The sequence below is a fragment of the Cajanus cajan genome, chromosome 5, assembly GCF_000230855.2.
Source record: "Cajanus cajan strain Asha chromosome 5, NIPB_CcT2T_4, whole genome shotgun sequence".
Lineage (NCBI taxonomy): Eukaryota > Viridiplantae > Streptophyta > Magnoliopsida > Fabales > Fabaceae > Cajanus > Cajanus cajan.
In genome coordinates, this window is record NC_138521.1 from 12,786,041 (window position 1) to 12,804,175 (window position 18,135).

At 34.0% G+C, this 18,135-nt stretch overlaps 1 protein-coding gene across 1 annotated transcript; it reads right to left on the bottom strand.

Annotated features, from left to right (window-relative positions):
• Positions 1-11,892: 11,892 nt before the first annotated feature.
• Positions 11,893-13,527, bottom strand: LOC109816765 (uncharacterized). Its single transcript, XM_083074257.1, has 2 exons — positions 12,634-13,527; positions 11,893-12,408 (listed from the first exon to the last, which is right to left on the bottom strand). The coding sequence occupies exons 1-2, from the start codon at positions 13,525-13,527 to the stop codon at positions 11,893-11,895; spliced, it is 1,410 nt and encodes a 469-aa protein (XP_082930383.1).
• Between the last annotated feature and the right edge of the window lie 4,608 nt (positions 13,528-18,135).

The window sequence follows — 18,135 nt, forward strand, 5'->3', positions numbered from 1 at the left end:
CCTCACTTGCCACTTGGATTACATTTGTAAACATCTGTTTAAATCCCTAATTTTAATTTTAAAAGATGTTGTTATATGGTCATTAAAATTATGGAATTATCAAATAAAATTTTAAATTTAACTACTTTAGTCTTTATTGAATATATATGCACAAATATGGAGAAGAAAAAATTGTATAACAAAGAATCAAAGAAGAAGATAAAAAAAAAAAGATAAAAAAAACAACTGAAATTTCATTATTATTATTGAATTGTTAGAATCACATAAGAGGCTCCTTTATATAAAGAGAGAATTAATAAAATTAAAAAAAAACAAATTTATAAAATAAAAAAATTAACTTAACAACTAATTAAATAAGCTAGAATGGAAAATAAACTACAATATTCAATATTCAACAGTATTTAAATATATAATAATATTATATTTTTAATAACATCTTTTTTTTTTCTTCATATTTTAGATTAATATAATTATGAATTTATATTTTTAAAAATATATTTTACATTTTTGTAGTTTATGAAACCAATATATATCACCTTTCAAATTTAAGAATCAATTTTAATATTTTGTTAGATTTGTATTTGTATTTTTTAATTTATTTACCTTTAGACAAATTATATTTTTTAAATTATTAAGATCAATTTAATGATAAAAATTAAAATAATATATTTAAAATTTTAGATATGAGTTTTGATACTATTATTATAATTTTAATGGATAAAAAAATCTATATTTTTACTCAACACACAAGCTGTAACGACCCGGCTGGTCACTACACACAACACAGTACACTTGAAAACCGGACAGAAAGGAACAAGTGCATACATATAGTGTCTAGAATATACATATAATGTAAAATATATTTTACATTTTTGTAGTTTATGAAACCAATATATATCACCTTTCAAATTTAAGAATCAATTTGAATATTTTGTTAGATTTGTATTTGTGTTTTTTAATTTATTTACCTTTAGAAAAATTATATTTTTTAAATTATTAAGATCAATTTAATGATAAAAATTAAAATAATATATTTAAAATTTTAGATATGAGTTTTGATACTATTATTATAATTTTAATGGATAAAAAAATCTATATTTTTACTCAACACACAAGCTGTAACGACCCGGCTGGTCACTACACACAACACAGTACACTTGAAAACCGGACAGAAAGGAACAAGTGCATACATATAGTGCCTAGAATATACATATATACATGGTCCAAATCTGACTAGATTCAAAATGTACAAAAATACAACCAAACTATTACACCAAGTAGCTGAAACAACAAAACATCTACTAAAGTCAGCTCCGCCTGCCAGCTGCAGACTCACCACTAGCCACCCACCTATCCCTGCTCTGCTCCCATACATAGTATGATCATCGCAGTCCAAACCACATGGAAACAACAAGGGTAAACTAGTATCAAAAGAACAACATATAGCAAAATTTAAGTAATATGTCAACTACAACTATCAACACCACGTCAGCATACGTCTCATCGGTTGTACAACATAATCAGCAATAAGCACACAATGCATCGTCACGCATATCAACTCAGAGATCTCCTACAACAACTCAGCCTTACGGCCTACAACAACTCAGCCTTTCGGCCTACAATAACTCAGCCATTACGGCCTACAGCAACTCAGCCATTACGGCCTACAACAACTCAGCCATTACGACCTACAACAACTCAGCCATCACGGCCTATAGCATCTCAGCCAACATACAACACAGCACAACTTTACAGCACAACACATCATCTTACAACACATCAACACATCTTACAACAATATTCATCTGATACAGCTCAACATCATCAACAACATTATCTACTAGTCATCACATCATATTCATCCATTTCAACTCAACTCAGCATAAAACAACATTAACCAGCATATAGTAAAATCTCATCTCCGTGCCCGGCGCCCTCGTGGTTGCGCCCAGCGCGGTACAACCAGAGAGCACCAGGGGGCCAACACGCCCAGCGCAAGCATGCCCGCGCCCGGCGGGACCCAGCTAGAGAGCCCAAGGCTCACTCGCGCCTGGCGCAATACCAATTGCGCCCAGCGCATGCCAGACAGAGACTTCATGGAGTCTCCCACGCCTAGCGTGCCCAAACCCACGCCCAATGTGGGGAAGGCAGAGACCTCCCTTGGTCTTGCGCCCAGCGCAATTCGAATTGCGCCCGGTGCCCCCATGGCAGAGACTCCAAGGAGTCCCCGCGCCCAGCGCGACCAAGTTCGCGCTCAGCGCCATGCCAGAAGCCCAAAAACAAGCCACAACTAATATCGCGCCTGGCGCGGTTCAAGTCCCGCTTGGCGTGGGCCATCCAGAGGCTAACATCCTCAAGCACGCTCGACGCACACATCTTTGCGCCCGGTGGCTTGCCTAAATGCTGCCCTCACGTGGCCACGCGCCCGGCGCGAAGAACTGCGCTCAGCGCGAGCTCAGCAGCAAACCCCATACTTTCGAAAATCTCATCAAAACCTGCAAAATAACCAGGAAACTCCACATGCAATCCATCCAAGATAATACATTTTCATTCAAGAGTTCAAAAACCACCTCTTTTTACACATGCAATCACCATCAAGAAAACCTCATGATTTTCATCAAAACCCTGGAAACTTCGAAAACCCATTTTCATCAAAATAGCTCAATATTATACAAAACGACTTAAATATCATGATTCAACATGAACATTCCACAACACAACTCATCATTAATCAGCTCAACAACGAAATTCAGCATTAGCATCATACAGTACGGCTCAACGTTACATCATTAACAGCATAATCAACATACTTCACAACTCGACTTTTCATCATACAACATTAACAACATTAATCAGCATAATCAACCACTTTACAACATAAACATGTCCACACCTATAGTAACTTATCAACTTAACTTCAACTAGCTTCCCTTACCTGAAGATTGGATCAGAATAGCCAAGAAGCGGAATCCCCCCCGGAACTTCAATCCTTCAAAAGTCAGCTTTCCAGTCTAGAGCCCTTCTCTCTAGAACTTCTCTCTAAAAAACCTCTTCCCCTCAACTGCCCACAGCCCCTCTTTATAGACATTCTGGAGTGGTCAGAACGGCCTGTACCAAAACCGGAACGTCCCGTTCTGCACCCCCTCAACACGTACAAAAATTACATGCAGAACGGCCTGTTCTAGAATCAGAACGGCCCGTTCTGGAACTCACCCAGAACGACCCGTTCTTCAACTAGAACGGCCCGTACTCCCTTCCAAAACGGCCCGTTCTCCCTCCGGAACAGCCCGTTCTCCAACCAGAACGACCCGTTCTCCCTACAGAACGGCCCGTTCTCAGCTACGATTTACTGTCCATTTTAATAGCTTGGAATGGTCTGTTCCAGATTGGAAACGGCTCGTTCTCGACTACTAAAACACCAACTTGCTACGTCACACAAGCTGTTAAATGTTAATAATATTAACTAACAACTAGGGTTTAATGGATAGTTGTAATTATAAGTTTACTAATTTAATTATATCCTTTATTTTTTTTATAACAATTAAATCTTTTATTACTTCAGACTTTTAACATCCGGCAATTTACCCTTTTTTTAAAATGAAACAATTTAGTTAATTAAGTTGCATTATATTTTTTTCATCACATTTATGAGAATACGAAGAATTAATTTATGTATGTGACACTATTAATATAATTTAATAGTGTGTTTGAGAAATATTATTTTCAGTCATTTTATCTGTTTTAATGTAGAAAAGAATTGTTTGTAAAATAAACTGATTGTTTAAAATAGTAACTTAAATTTGCAAATAACTTATAATTTCCTAAAATATGTTATTTTCTTGAATATGAAAATTTGAAGCTTATGATAATTTTTTTTCAAGCTAATTCACTTCATAAAAGTTGATTTATTTTGTTATATTTAAATAAAATTAAATATCTCAATCAGTTTTAGTAAATTTATCTGGCTTTCGCAAACACACCCCTAATTTGTGTATTTTTTAAATCAAATTTTAAATTCCAATTAGAAGAGTTTGTTTCTTTTTCCCCTCTACTTACAAAAAACAAAACACTTCTGAAAATTAGGTTTGCAATAATCGGAGTGTTAAATGCATCGTGTTGAATAATCCAAAAGAAAGATCATTTACTTCATTCGGCTTAAATATTTAGAAGGAATCAAACTATACTTGAGGTGACTTTCCCTTCTCTTATATATATATATTCATCTTCTCTCTATATATAATTTTGTTACAGTTTTTTATGTCCGTTTTAGTGGGTACAACATTGCTATAAAAAATTCTTAGTTGAGGCTTGTGTTATGATGTTGGAGATCTAGCATCTATTTCATCATTAAAAATAACATGCATCCACTTTAAAATAAGAATCATTGAAAATTCTATTTAATACTTCCAGGGAAAAAAATTCATATTAACTCATTATCTCTTTTTTTCAATTAAATCAACCAATAATAAATTAATCCTACAACAAAAACTAACACAATCCAATCATGATTCAAATACAAAGCTTTCCTTAATTCTAAGAGTTCAAAAATCAACAATAAAGAAAGAATTTAAACTCTTCAAAGTCATCGTAATACTTTCATCTAAGAGTTCAAAAATCAACAAAAGAGAAAGAATTTAAACTCTTCAATGTCGTCGTAATACTTTCATCAAATTCAAATTCTTTACTCTTAAAACTTTGAATCCTCAACTTGGTGACCTTAAATCAGCTATAGGAAAGGGTTGAAGAAGGATTTTCTATTAGAAAGAGGCCAAAGAAAATTTAGATTTAGAGAATTCTTTATAATTTTTCTTTAAAATTTCTTAAAATATGAACTTATGAGATTCACATTTTAAGATATACAATTTATTAAGCTGAACCAACTTAAATATTTGACTCAATTATCTCAAAGATAATTAAGTTAACTCTCGAAACACTTTAACTCCAGAGTTCTCAACCCACAATATTAATAACTATTTACAACTAATCATATAATTAATTAAAATACTCTAAAAATATATTGTATTTCATGTTAAGTGACAAGTGTGCTCACACTACGTGCTAAGTTGTGGGAAATAACAGACTGTTTAGTTTCAGAAAATATTTTCTATTTTCATTTTTGTTGAAAATAATTTTCATTTTGAAATTTAAAAAACATGTTTAGTTTGATTTTTTATTTTCAAAATGTGTTTGGTTTAGATATTTTTAATAATTTTAAAATTAATAAATAAATGTCATTTTAATTTTTAATACTATTAAGTGATACTCATTTTAATTTTTAAATTTTAATAATAAAAACAATAGCAATTGAAATTTAATAATCTTGATCAATAAAATTATTATTGTTCCTTAGTAAGAAAAAAAGATACTTTGTATCTCTATATTTTATTTTGAGAGATTTTGAAAGAAGATGATTGTAAAAAAAATAAGATTTAAAAGCAAGTAATTAGGTAATTTTTTTTATTGTAAAAAATGAGTAGTTTTAAAAATTAAAAGTGTGTTATGAGTTTTAAGATAAACTAGTGTTTTAGTTTATATAATGCATAAGCTAATGTTTATTATATATAATCAAAATTTATAATAGATTATATATAAAAATAAATATCATATTTAAAATTTGTATAAATAAATAATTTAAATATATAATTATATTTTAAATTTATAATAAATAATTTATATTGTGATATAAGATTATTTTTACTTATTAATAATTTATTTTAAAATATTAAAATTTAATTTATAATTAAATATGATAAATAAAAATTGAATTAGTTAAGAAAATTTTAAAAATAACTCTAAAAGTCCACTCATTAAAAAAAGCGTTTAAAAATACTCATTAAATAAATGTTTCTAAAAACACTTCAAACTCAAGTGTTGAATCCTTTCTCTTCCATTGATTTTCTTGAAAGTGTTGGTTATTAGTGGAGTAAGGAAAGTTACAAAGTTATTGGTGGAATCTTTCTCTCCAAATCATTTCTATTCTCTCTTCTTCTTCTTCGGATAGTCCAGATTCGGCTTCTTCCTTTCCGAGATAAGGAAAGCTAGAAATTTATCATTAGTTACTGCTTGTAGCATGAAAATGGTGTTGTTTGATGGGTTAGCTAAATCCCATAGTATGTAAGATAATGAATCCTATTTAATATATAAAGATGAACATGTAAAATAAAAAAATAAAAAAAAAAAGATTTTTTTCGCTAAAATACATTTTCTCCACAATAGATATATATTTTTAAAAGTAAATAAAAATAAATACAACTAACATTTTATTTTAAGTATCACAAAATAATATATAAATATAAAATTTGTCTTAAAAAAAAACACAGTTGGCTGTGATACTGCTATCGGGAAAAAATTGGAACGAAATTATGAACAAATAAATAAATATTTTTTGTTACAGCAAATAAACAAATATAAGAATAAATGTAGTGTATAGTGTTGCAAATAAATTGCTAGAAAATTGATAAAAAAAACTGTAACCAATTTGAACAAGAAAAGATCACATAATTCCCACCTGCCACCGCGTTTTCGAGCGTTTCCGAAAATATAAAAAATAATAAAATTTTGTTTTCAAAATAAAGCTTCTTTTGAAAATATTTTCAAAGAAAATATCTTCAAAAATGAAAACTAAACGTATTTTCAATGTTATTTTCTATTTTTTTTTGAAAATGAAAACAGAAAACACCTGAACCAAACATACCCTAAGTTGCTCTTCGGTACTTAGTGTGAAACATACATAGAGATGTTGTTGTATAAGGATGGCAAAATGAGTTGTGACCCGCGGGCCAGTCTGTTAGCCCACCAAAAATTGGCAGGTCAGACTCAATATTTCAACCCGTCAACTTGTCAAACCCATCCTGCCAAACTCGCTAGCCCGCCGGGCCAAATAGCGGGTTGGCCCGTCACAACCCGCCAACCTGCATACTTTAATTTTTTTATATTTGATTTTTTTTTTATGTTTAATTTATTTTGATGTAGAAGATGAGGGTGAAGATGATTAACACAAAAAAGTAGAGACAACTTTTTTCAAGAGAGCTTCTAATGTTCTTGAAATAGAAAGTTAAAATTGATTAATTGTGTTTGGACTTGTTTTGTGGACTATAAAAAATTTAGTTTATTAGTAATTTGTAAGTTTATAATTTGGTTTTGATTTTGGTGTAAGTGGACTAATTTCTATTTGATTTTGTTATAAGTTTGTAATTTTTTTTTGTTGAATTATGTATAATATATATGCATTTTTAATTTCATATGGTTATTTATTTATTTGTAGCAATTTTTTTTTATTTGAACATAATTTTTTTTGTGTGGCATGCGGGCTAGCCCGCCAACTCGCTAGCCCGTGCTTAGGCGGGGCGTGCCAACTATCCCAACTCGTTTTCTATTGGCGGACCAGCCTAGCCTGCCTATTTTTGGCAGGTCATTGGCGGGTCGAGCCAAAACAGGCTGGACTGGTCCGTTTTGCCACCCCTACTATTGTACGAGGTTGGTCTTTACACTCAACGTTACTCTTCACACCTTAGCCAACACCAACACAAGACCTTCAATAAAGTCCAAAAATTAAGTTTCCTCGTACTCCTCAAATCTTACAAAATCAAAACGATTATATTAAAAACATGAGGAGGAATTCATTTACTCTAGGAGTAAGTCTATATAAACTTACTCCATTCAATAACTCATGTTCTACATCAAATTTCAACGATCCAACCATTCAATTTAAAGTTCTTAATGCATAGATCAAATCTGCAAATTTTTAGAAAATTTGAAAATCATTTGATACTTCGTTTCATTAATTCGAATCCATGTATAAAATGATTTTATGATTATCCGTTAATTTGAAAGTAAGAGAAATTCAAAATATCTATAAAACAACACTTTAGTTTTTTTATAAGCTTCTATATATACTATATTTTTTCTTTTTATTTTTTTTTATAACTTTTGAAATCCATTTAAAATATTTATTTATGAGGGTAATTTTTTTTTATTATGCAGGCAAATTCTTCTTTTACCAAATATACATAAATAAAACAAAAATATTATGGGGAAATTGCCCGATTGTCATACATATAAATCTGTCTAAGGATGGAAAAAATATTCGCACCCGCAAATATTTGTGGGTAAAATCCGTTACGGATAATAAATGGATAGGTTAATTGGGTACCCGCGAATAATGGAGAGGAATACTTTTTTACCCGTTTATAAACGGGGTGGGGGCGGGTATGATGATATTCATACCCTCGAGTATCCGTTTAATAATATTTCTTAAATATCCTAATTATCCTTGTACCACATAACCCTAAAACTACACTCTCATATTATTTTCTTACAAAAGTGAGGTTGATGAAGTTACCAACATGTGTTAAGCATGTTATAGAATTATGTTGGATATAATTTAATTAATTTTTTAGCTTTGATTGGACCAATAAGATTTATGTATTTTAAGTTCTTTACTTTCGTTTATAATTATGAGATTGAATTATTGTAGCTTTGTGATGAGACTTTTTTTTGGTGAATAACGATCAAAACAACAAAAAGAAAGAAAAGGGTATCTTACAACCTCTTATGAGGCACCTGCATAATATCAGCATCTAGAAGCATTGAAAGTTCCGCTAAAGGTGCTTCAAGAATGACCAGGCTTTCATCTACTGCTGCTCCTTGCTTAGCCAAAAAATCCGCACAACTATTGCCCTCCCGAAGAGTATGCTTAAACTCTAACCGCCAATCCTCCCTAGCAAAGTCCCGTATTCGAGCAATAATGGTAGCATACATGTGTCACACTGGAGGTGGATGTTGGATAAGATTTAATGCATGTAAGGAGTCCGAAATGCAAACTACATTCGATACATGCATGTCCCATGCAATCTGCAGCTCCTGTAATATACCAAGTAACTTTGCCTGCAAGATATTGGTCTCACCAATATTACCAAAATACCCCCGAAGCCATCTCCCATTTGAATCACGGAGTAAACCCCCGAAGCTAGCTCTTCTCTGATTACCTTGGCAACTTCCATCTGTATGCAAAGAAATCTGATCCCCTGTTGCTAGGATACAAGTAACCCAACGTTCTAGTCGAGGTGCAACGTCGTCACTCCCACCAAACGCACTAGTTGAAGTAGTCAAGAGTGCTTGGGCTTTAGCTACAATTGTTTGAGGGTATAAAACTTGTCGGTGAAAAAGAATGTTGTTCCTCGCTTTCCACATCTCCCACAAGAGAATAGGCACTATCAAACCCTCTTGGGAGAGGGCAGCATGCAGCCATGATAGTCGAGTGTGTGGGTCCCTTGAAGGGCCAGTAATCGCCAAACCAGTCAAAAGCCAAACTCTAGAAATCACATCACATTCCTAGAAAATATGATGGACATCCTCTGGGTACTGATGGCACAAGGACAAGTGGTAACTTCAATCATATGTCGATAATGTAGAAAACAACGCATAAGCAAAGCATCATGACACAATTGACATAAAAAAAACACTAGCTGCGCGGGGAGCTTGAGCTTCCACAACCATCCCCAACTACCATCTCTCCTCAGGGTAGGTCTTGTCAATAACCACGCATATCCTGTACGAACTGAATAAACTCCCGATTCATCCCCCTGCCATGCAAGCACGTCAGGGATATCATGGTGTAAGTAGAGCCGCAAGTGGGAGAGTAATTCACGAAGATCATCAGTTAAGGGTGACGCGATACGTGCTAGATCACAACACCCATCCGAGCGCACCACATGGCGCACCTCCAAGTCCACATCGTTGAGGTCGATGTATGTCATGCGAGAGGCAAGAGGTGATCCATCAATCCAAGGATTAAACCAAAAACTACACTCACCTTGCCCCAGCCTAAGATGAAATCCCTCTTCGAGCGCTTCATATGTTTTCCGTAACGATGAAAGGAAAAACGACCCAAAATGTTGCAGCATGGCAGTTATATTGGCACCAGGGTATTTCCACTACCCAAAGCTTCTCAGGCTTGTACATGAGGTCCCAAACTTATTTACCAATAAGTGCCACATTTTGAAGCCTGGTAGGTCGGACCCCAAGCCCACCATCCTACCTTCTCTGAGTGATGGTTTCCCACTTAACTAGATGTAAACCACGTTTGTCTTGACCACTCCAAAGGAAACGTCTAGCTAGCATGTCTAGCTTCTCAGAAACTTGGTTGGGCAGCCATTGAATATGCATATTATACGTGGGAATGGATGTAAGAACAGAATTAACCAAAGTTAAACGCCCAGCTTTATTGAGAAGTCTCCCTCTCCAAGAGGAAAGACGCTGTTGCACCTTCTCCACTAGGTCCTGAAAATGTTGTGATTTAACCCGACCATGCACCATCCGATAGCCCAAATACTTGCCAAGAGAGGAAGAAAAATGTATCTGAGATATGCGAGCTAATCTACGACGACGGACAGGTGATACCCTCCGAGAAGCAAACGCCATAGACTTAGACAGGTTAACCCGCATCCCTGAAGCGTCACAAAATAAATCAATAACTTTCATAATAATACGCATAGAAGAAGTTGTAGCTTTTGAAAACAACAATACGTCATCAGCAAAGAAGAGGTGCGACACGACAGGACCACCTCGTAACCTATAGGGGGACCAAGAGCCTTCCTCCACTGCCTCTGTGATCAATAAACCCAATCTCTCCATACAGAGCACAAATAAATATGGTGAGAGTGGATCACCCTGTCGAAGCCCTCTCCTAGGAGTGATGGTTCCTGCTTTTTGGCCATTCCAGAGAAGACATAGAGAAGCGGAAGAAACCCCATGCATGATAAGAGAGATAATATGTGGAGGAAACCCAAGATCAATAAGAATACGCCGCAGGAAGCTCCAGTCAACACGATCATCTGCTTTCTCCAAATCTAGTTTCAGAATTAAATCACCCTCCACTCTTTGAGATTTGGACATGGAATGTATGATTTCTTGTAGCAATATGGCATTATCATTAGTGCTTCTACCTGAGAGAAAGCTACTCTGTATAGGGCTTACAATGCGATTCAAAATCGGACGAAGACGGTTGACGAGCACTTTTGATATTAGCTTATGTAAGACATTACACAAGCTAATAGGTCGAAAGTCCTTCAAATGACGAGGGCACTCATGCTTCGGAATAAGAACAATCAATGTTTCCGCAGCTTGAGGATCAAAGAAACCTATAGCAAAAGCAGTGCGCACAAAGGACCACACGTCATCCCCCACTACATCCCAATACATCTTGTAAAAGATAGGTTGAAAGCCATCGGGACCGGGGGCTTTATAAGACTTCATCTCCATCAGCGCTTGAAAGACATCCTCTTTAGAAACTGGTGCACCTAACAAAACTTGGTCATCATAGTTAAGCCTCATTAAAGGATCCGGAGCCCTTAACGGTTGGACCTCCTCTGCTTCCCCAAATAGAGACTGGTAGAATGAATAGGCCGCTTGCTGCAACAGGGAAGCATCAGTACACCACTCCCCTGATGCTAGAAAGAGTCCATGTACCTTACTACATTTTCGATGAACCACTGCCTGTGCATGGAAGAAAGAAGTATTACGACTGCCAAGCTTAATCCATTGCTCTCGAGATTTCTGGTACCACAAAGTCTCCTCCTGGAATAGACAAGTCTCATATTGTTGTTGTAGATCATGATACAAGGCCCAGGATCTCACCGAGTCAATACGTTCCAAGTACCGCTCCAACCCTCGAATACATGCTTGGAGTTCTCTCTTTCTCACAAAGATATTACCAAACACCTCCTGGTTAAAAGTGATAGATGCCATCCTTACCTGATTTAACGCATTCAAAACGTTCCCAGAATGGCCATTCCAAGCGTCGTGTACCACCTTACAATAGGCTGCATGGGTACACCAGGCAGCTTCGAATCGAAAAGGACGATCACCCCGAGGCTGAGGAAACCCTCCACATCAAGGGTTATGGTCCGAGTGACCACGAGGGAGGACCTCCACCACAGCTTCCGGGAACTTGGTACGCCACAAAATGTCACACACAGCCCGATCAAGGCGTTTGTGTAATGAAAGCCCATTACGCCTTCTATGCCAAGTAAACTTTGCCCCCATCAGGTTCAAATCCAACAATCCACATGACTCCAGCTGCTGAGCAAAAATATCAGCCCTACTTATATCAAAGGTGCCTCCTCGTTGTTCGGATGCCACCATTATATCATTAAAATCTCCAATCAAAAGCCACGCCGACTGAAATGTCTCACGTAACATGTTAAGTTGATGCCACATCTCTCGACGAGCAGGAGAAGATGGACTAGCATATACACCCATACAAATCCAGGACTGCCCGGAAGTTTTGATGGAAACAGAAACTGCCTGCGAAGTCATTGCAAAGGATTGACATTGCACCGTATTCCCTATCTTCCATAGAGCCCAAATACCCCCAGAGTGACCACGAGCCTCTTGAATAGCCACCACCTGGTAGCCAAGACGGTCCCAAAATCCTTGGTAGGTATTAAACAATGTGTGAACTTCGAACAAGAACACAAGGTCAGGTTGACCTCTTAACACACAATCACGAATATGCAATTGATTGCACCTTCCGGATGCTCCTCTCACATTCCAAGCCAGAATTTTGAGATCAATTATTGAACAGATGGAGAAAAAGTACCTGGCACCCACCAGACCACATCATGTCAGTACCGGAGGTATATCCATCGTTTCTCCCTCCTCACTAATTAAAACATCCATATTGAGAGAATGTGTGTCATTACTGCCAAGTTCACCCCGGTCAGGTGGATCACCCATATATTGGGGTCGTCCATGTCTTTCCTCAATGATAGGGAGAGTCAAACACTTCGATAGTTCGCGTTGCCATTGATGATGCTTAGTGGAAATTGAAGACGAAGCCGGATTCATACTATGCGGTAAAGATCCTTGTTGCATGCCCTTATTCACATCATGCGTAGGTCTATGTAAGATCAACGAGGATGACTTACCATTCTTGGACTCCACTCGTGATCTTTTCTTGGAATGCTCCATAGGATATGTATTTGTTGCCACACGTGGGCTTGCCACCTCAACACCCTCCGGGCCCATTTCTTTCATATTCAAATTAATATTTTGTGCCATATTACGTAGAGCTTGGAATCTATTACCCCCGAGATTTTTGTTATCGTGGTTATTGTCATTAAATGGTCGTTTGGAAATCTTGCCAAATTGAAACCTCTCTGATTTACGCGGTTTAGTAACAACTAACCAATCACCATGCATTTTGTTGCCAAAAATCACGGGATTAGTTATAGTGCTAGGGTTAGATTCCTCTTGACCTGGCGCCGCCAAGCCACCCCCTCCGGCACCTTCCGATGGAGAACTAGATGGACCTTGCTTATCGGCACCGAAGGAAGAGCTTGGGGAAGAAGGACATGCTCGTGTCACATGCCCATAACAGCCACATTCCCCACATAAGAGATGAAGTCCTTCATATTGTATCTTGAACCAATTATTCTGAAACCACACCTTACCCACAACTGGTTGATCAAGATCAATTTCTACACAAACTCTCGCAAATCGTCCGCGTGTTGCATTCAACGTCATCATATCTACTTTAAGGGGGCGACCAACAGCTGACGCTAATGGTCAAACAGCATCCATGGTCCACCAGAAATCACCTTCTCGCGATCCTCACTTAAGTCAAACTTAACTAAGAAGAAACCGCATCCCACATCCATCACATCGTATCCACCAACAAGTTTCCACACACCTTTAAGACGATCCCGTAGAGTAAGGTAGCCAACCTGCTTCCCAAACAACTTCACGATTATAGCCTCTTGCCAGGGAGCCCTCAACTGTTCCACCACCGTTTCGTCCAAAAAACAACGAGGTTTAAGTCGATTGCCATCTTCAAATTCGATTCGAAAGAGACTCTGCCCAATGAGATCCGCTTTTGGCATGCGTGGTAGTGGGGCTTTGTTATTCATCAGTTTATCACGAAAAGAAACATGTTGACCCCAAGTGTCAGGCGACTCTGGCGTCACGTCGCTTCTCTCCATCACGTTTCCCTTCAATGTTGTGATGAGACTTTAACTTACTTGTGAGATTGATATATTTTAAGTTATTGATTATCTTGCATTTTTATTATTATTTCAACAAAATTAACATTAAATACAAGTTCAAAATTAACATTGAATTTTTATTTTTAATATTTCAATGACATTAAATATAAAATTAAAATTATTTGTAATAATTTTTTTAATTTCTTAAAAAATTAAAAAATATTCATGGATATTCGTGGATATTCAAGAAATTCACAGATACCCATGCGAATATAAGGTGGGTATGAGGCCAATTTTCATCCAGCGAGGCGGGGCGCGAGTTTACTATTACCCGCTCCTATGAAGCCCATTGCCATCCCTAGATCCGCCCTGATTGTCATAATTCATATTACATAAAAAAAGGAAAAAATTCAATCAATTTGTCATAAATAAATTATCATATTATTATTATTATTAAAATGAAAAATTGGATTGAAGAGCGAGAATAGAATAATTAAAATTTTAAAAAGAGATCACTCATATTCATATTCACTAAATTCATAATAAAGAGCACATAGTTTTCAAGAGTACTTGTTTTGCATTTTTATATAACAACACTAATGATGTGTTTGGATGGAGAATTTTATAAATTCAAGGAATTTAAAATTATTAGTATTTGAATTACTTTGATTTCAATTTTTATCATTCTAAAAATATTTTGTTTGGATAAGTCAATTTTAAATTTTTAAATTTTTAAGTTTTTAGCTTGGATATGGTAATTTGATTCCGTCATGGTAAAATTAATTTTAAAAATATATTCATATGTTGATATTTTTAAATTAATTTTTATAAAAATAAATAGTAACCAATTTTAAAATAGTTAATAATTTTAAAAATTAATATTAAATAATTTAAAAATATTTTTAAATATTCAATAATTAAAAGAATGAAGAGATAAGAGATAAAATAAAATATATAATTAAAATATGAAAAATAAATATGAGGAATTTCAAATTCTTACTTTTTTGGGAGAATTTGAAATTTTACTATTTTAAGGAATTTCACAAATATTTGAATTTCAAATTCTTTGTAAATTCTCCATCCAAACAAAGTATATTTTACCTCAAGAAATTTGAAATTCTTCAAATAAATTGTTGGGAATATGCCTAAATATCTTTAGGAGATTAAGGGGGGTGTATTGGTTTAGGATTTCGTAGGATTTTAAAAGACTTTTTTTGAGTAAAAAAATCCATTGGTATTCAATCAGGATTTTATGTCACTTAAAAATAATCCAGTGGTATTCAATCAGGATTTTCAAGATTTTTTAAAGAGTCCATTAAAATCCATTGGTATTCATTTGAGATTTTTTACAACTTAAAAACAATCCATTGGTATTCAAAAATATAAAGATTTTAAAGGATTGTTGTGTGAGAGGGATTTTGAAGGACTTTCTAGTGTTATCTATAAATACCAAATTCATAAAACAATCCCATCCAAACCCATCGGATTTCGAAGGATTGTTTGAAGTGACTTTTCAAGTGAGTTTTTTATCTTTTTTTTCTATGCTCCTGTCTTCTCCATTTTTTCTTTGCTAATAATACTGCACTATTGTTCATTGCTCATATATAATATTGTAATATTGTTCTCATCTCATTCTCCTATTTTGTGAAACTCTGATATATAAATGATAGTGTCATTGATTTGTTCTATTTTTCTGTTCGTTCTCTTTAATTGACTTGCTTTATTTTATTCTATGTAGTTGAATTTGTTCCTTTATATAACACAAAAAAATGCTTAAAATTTTAACTTTTAAGTGGTAATTTTTTTTATAACACACATCAAGAAAAGAAAAAAGTGAAAAATGAAATTGATATTATAATCTCTACAATATATATATATATATATATATATATATATATATATATATATAAAAGATGAATTTATTAGGGTTTCTGTGAGTAAAATGAGATGAAAATTGATCTTAATTGGGGGAAGAACCCTCTTAGCATAAAAATTGCGATTTATCTTCTTCCCTTAAGTTTGTTACTCTTATTCTCCTCCTTTTATGACTCAACAATTATTTTATTTTTTTTACTATGAATTTTTCTTTTTCTTTTTATATTGTGAAATTATGACTTTTTTATATTTTAAAAGAGAAAATTAACATACAACGTTGCAGTATCTAATTTTTTAGGGTTTTTAGAATTTATGTCTTCATTAGCTTATTTTTTAAAAGAGGAAATATTGTTAAAATATTTGTTAGAATAATTTATATTTATAAATATCGTTAAAAATTATCATATAATATATAACTAAAATAATATATATATATATATATATATTCCTTATATCTAAATGCTTATTCTTTAAATAATAATAATAATAATAATAATAATTATTATTATACTAATATTATATATATTGCATATGTAATTAGGTAACTATTTTTTTGGTGGATTGTGGATTTCCTAATCGACGCCAATTTTTAGCTCCATTTCGAGGTGTAAGGTATCATCTACAAGATTTTGCAGGTCAGGGTAATCACCCTAAAAATGAGAAAGAATTGTTCAATCTTTGTCATGCGTCTTTAAGGAATGTGATCGAGAAAATATTTGGTATTTTTAAATCAAGGTTCACAATTTTTAAGTCAGCATCTCCATTTTTATTTAAGACACGAGTAGAACTTGTGTTAGTATGTGTAACACTACATAATTTTCTACGTAAAGAATGTCGTTCTGATGAATTTCCAATTGAAGCGGTGGATGAACCTTCATCTTCAACGTTACCAATTAATGAAGATCATACTTTTGAACCTATTATTCAAATCCAGGAACAAGAGCGAAAATACGCTAATGCTTGGAGGACTAGTATAGATATGGATATGTGAGTGAATGCTATTTAAGAGGACAAGATATTATGGAGAATTATTATTATTATTATTATTATTATTAATTCTCTAGATTTTTTATTATTTTTGTCTTTGACTCTTTAAATTTGAATGTATGAAATTTTTTTTGAAATCTTATCAAATGTCAAAAATCCATGAAAATTCTACAAAATCCCACAGAATCCATTAAAATCCTGATTTAAAAGTCTTGCAGAATCCATTAAAATCCTGATTTTAAGTATTGTAGAATCCTGCAAAATCTTAAAAGTCATGAAAATCCTGCAAAATCTTTTAAAATCCGTAGGATTTTTTTTAACTAAAAAAGTCCTTTAAAATCCTAATCCAATACACCCCCCTAAGTTAGTTTTTTATAAGAATATTTTATTTATATTTCAAATATTTAGATTTAATTTGTTCTGATTATTTTAGGATTTATTTCCTTATTTTAGAATAGGATAATATCAATATTTGGTTTTGTATAACAAATTTCCTTTATAAATAGAGACTCATGAATAAAATTATATTATGCTCCTCTGATAAAAATAACTCTTATAAAATATCTCCTCAAACAAATATCATAAAATAATCCCATCATTGGTATCTAGAGCTAAGGTTACGATCTTGGAGATGGAAGCAGAAACAAACTTTTCACAAATTTCTCCACCTATTTTTGATGGAGAAAGTTATGATCTTTGGGCGGTGAGAATGAAGGCATACCTAGAAGGTTTAGATCTCTAGGAAGCCGTAGAAGAAGATTATGATGTTTCCGCGTTACCAGACAATCCTACCGTAGCCCAAATGAAAATTCACAAAGAAAAGAAAATCAAGAAGGCAAAGGCAAAAAGCTATCTCTTTGCCTATGTTTCACAAAATGTTTTCACCAGGATTATGACTCTCAAATCGGCAAAAGAAATTTGGAATTATCTAAAGGAAGAATATGTTGCAGATGAAAGGATTTGAAGCATGCAAGTATTAAATTTAATGAGAGAATTTGAAATACAAAGAATGAAGGAGACTAAGACAATCAAACAATACTCAGACAAATTACTTGGTATTGCTAATAAGGTACGATTACTAGGAACGCAATTTCTTGATTCTAGAATTGTTGAAAAAATTCTAGTAACTATACCTGAAATATATGAAGCTTCAATAGCAGCGTTGGAGAAAACAAAGGATCTGAGTAAGATCACTTTGGTAGAGGTGTTACATGCATTACAATCATTAGAACAAAGAAGGCTTATGAGAGAAGAAGGATCTATGGAGGGTGTATATTTAGCCAAATGG

Coding starts and splice junctions, on each gene's coding strand:
- LOC109816765 (XM_083074257.1), bottom strand. CDS start 13,527: ATGACGTTGAATGCAACACGCGGACGATTTGCGAGAGTTTGTGTAGAA. Junction 12,409..12,633: donor AAACGATGGATATACCTCCG/GTACTGACATGA, acceptor CTTGGCTACCAG/GTGGTGGCTATTCAAGAGGC.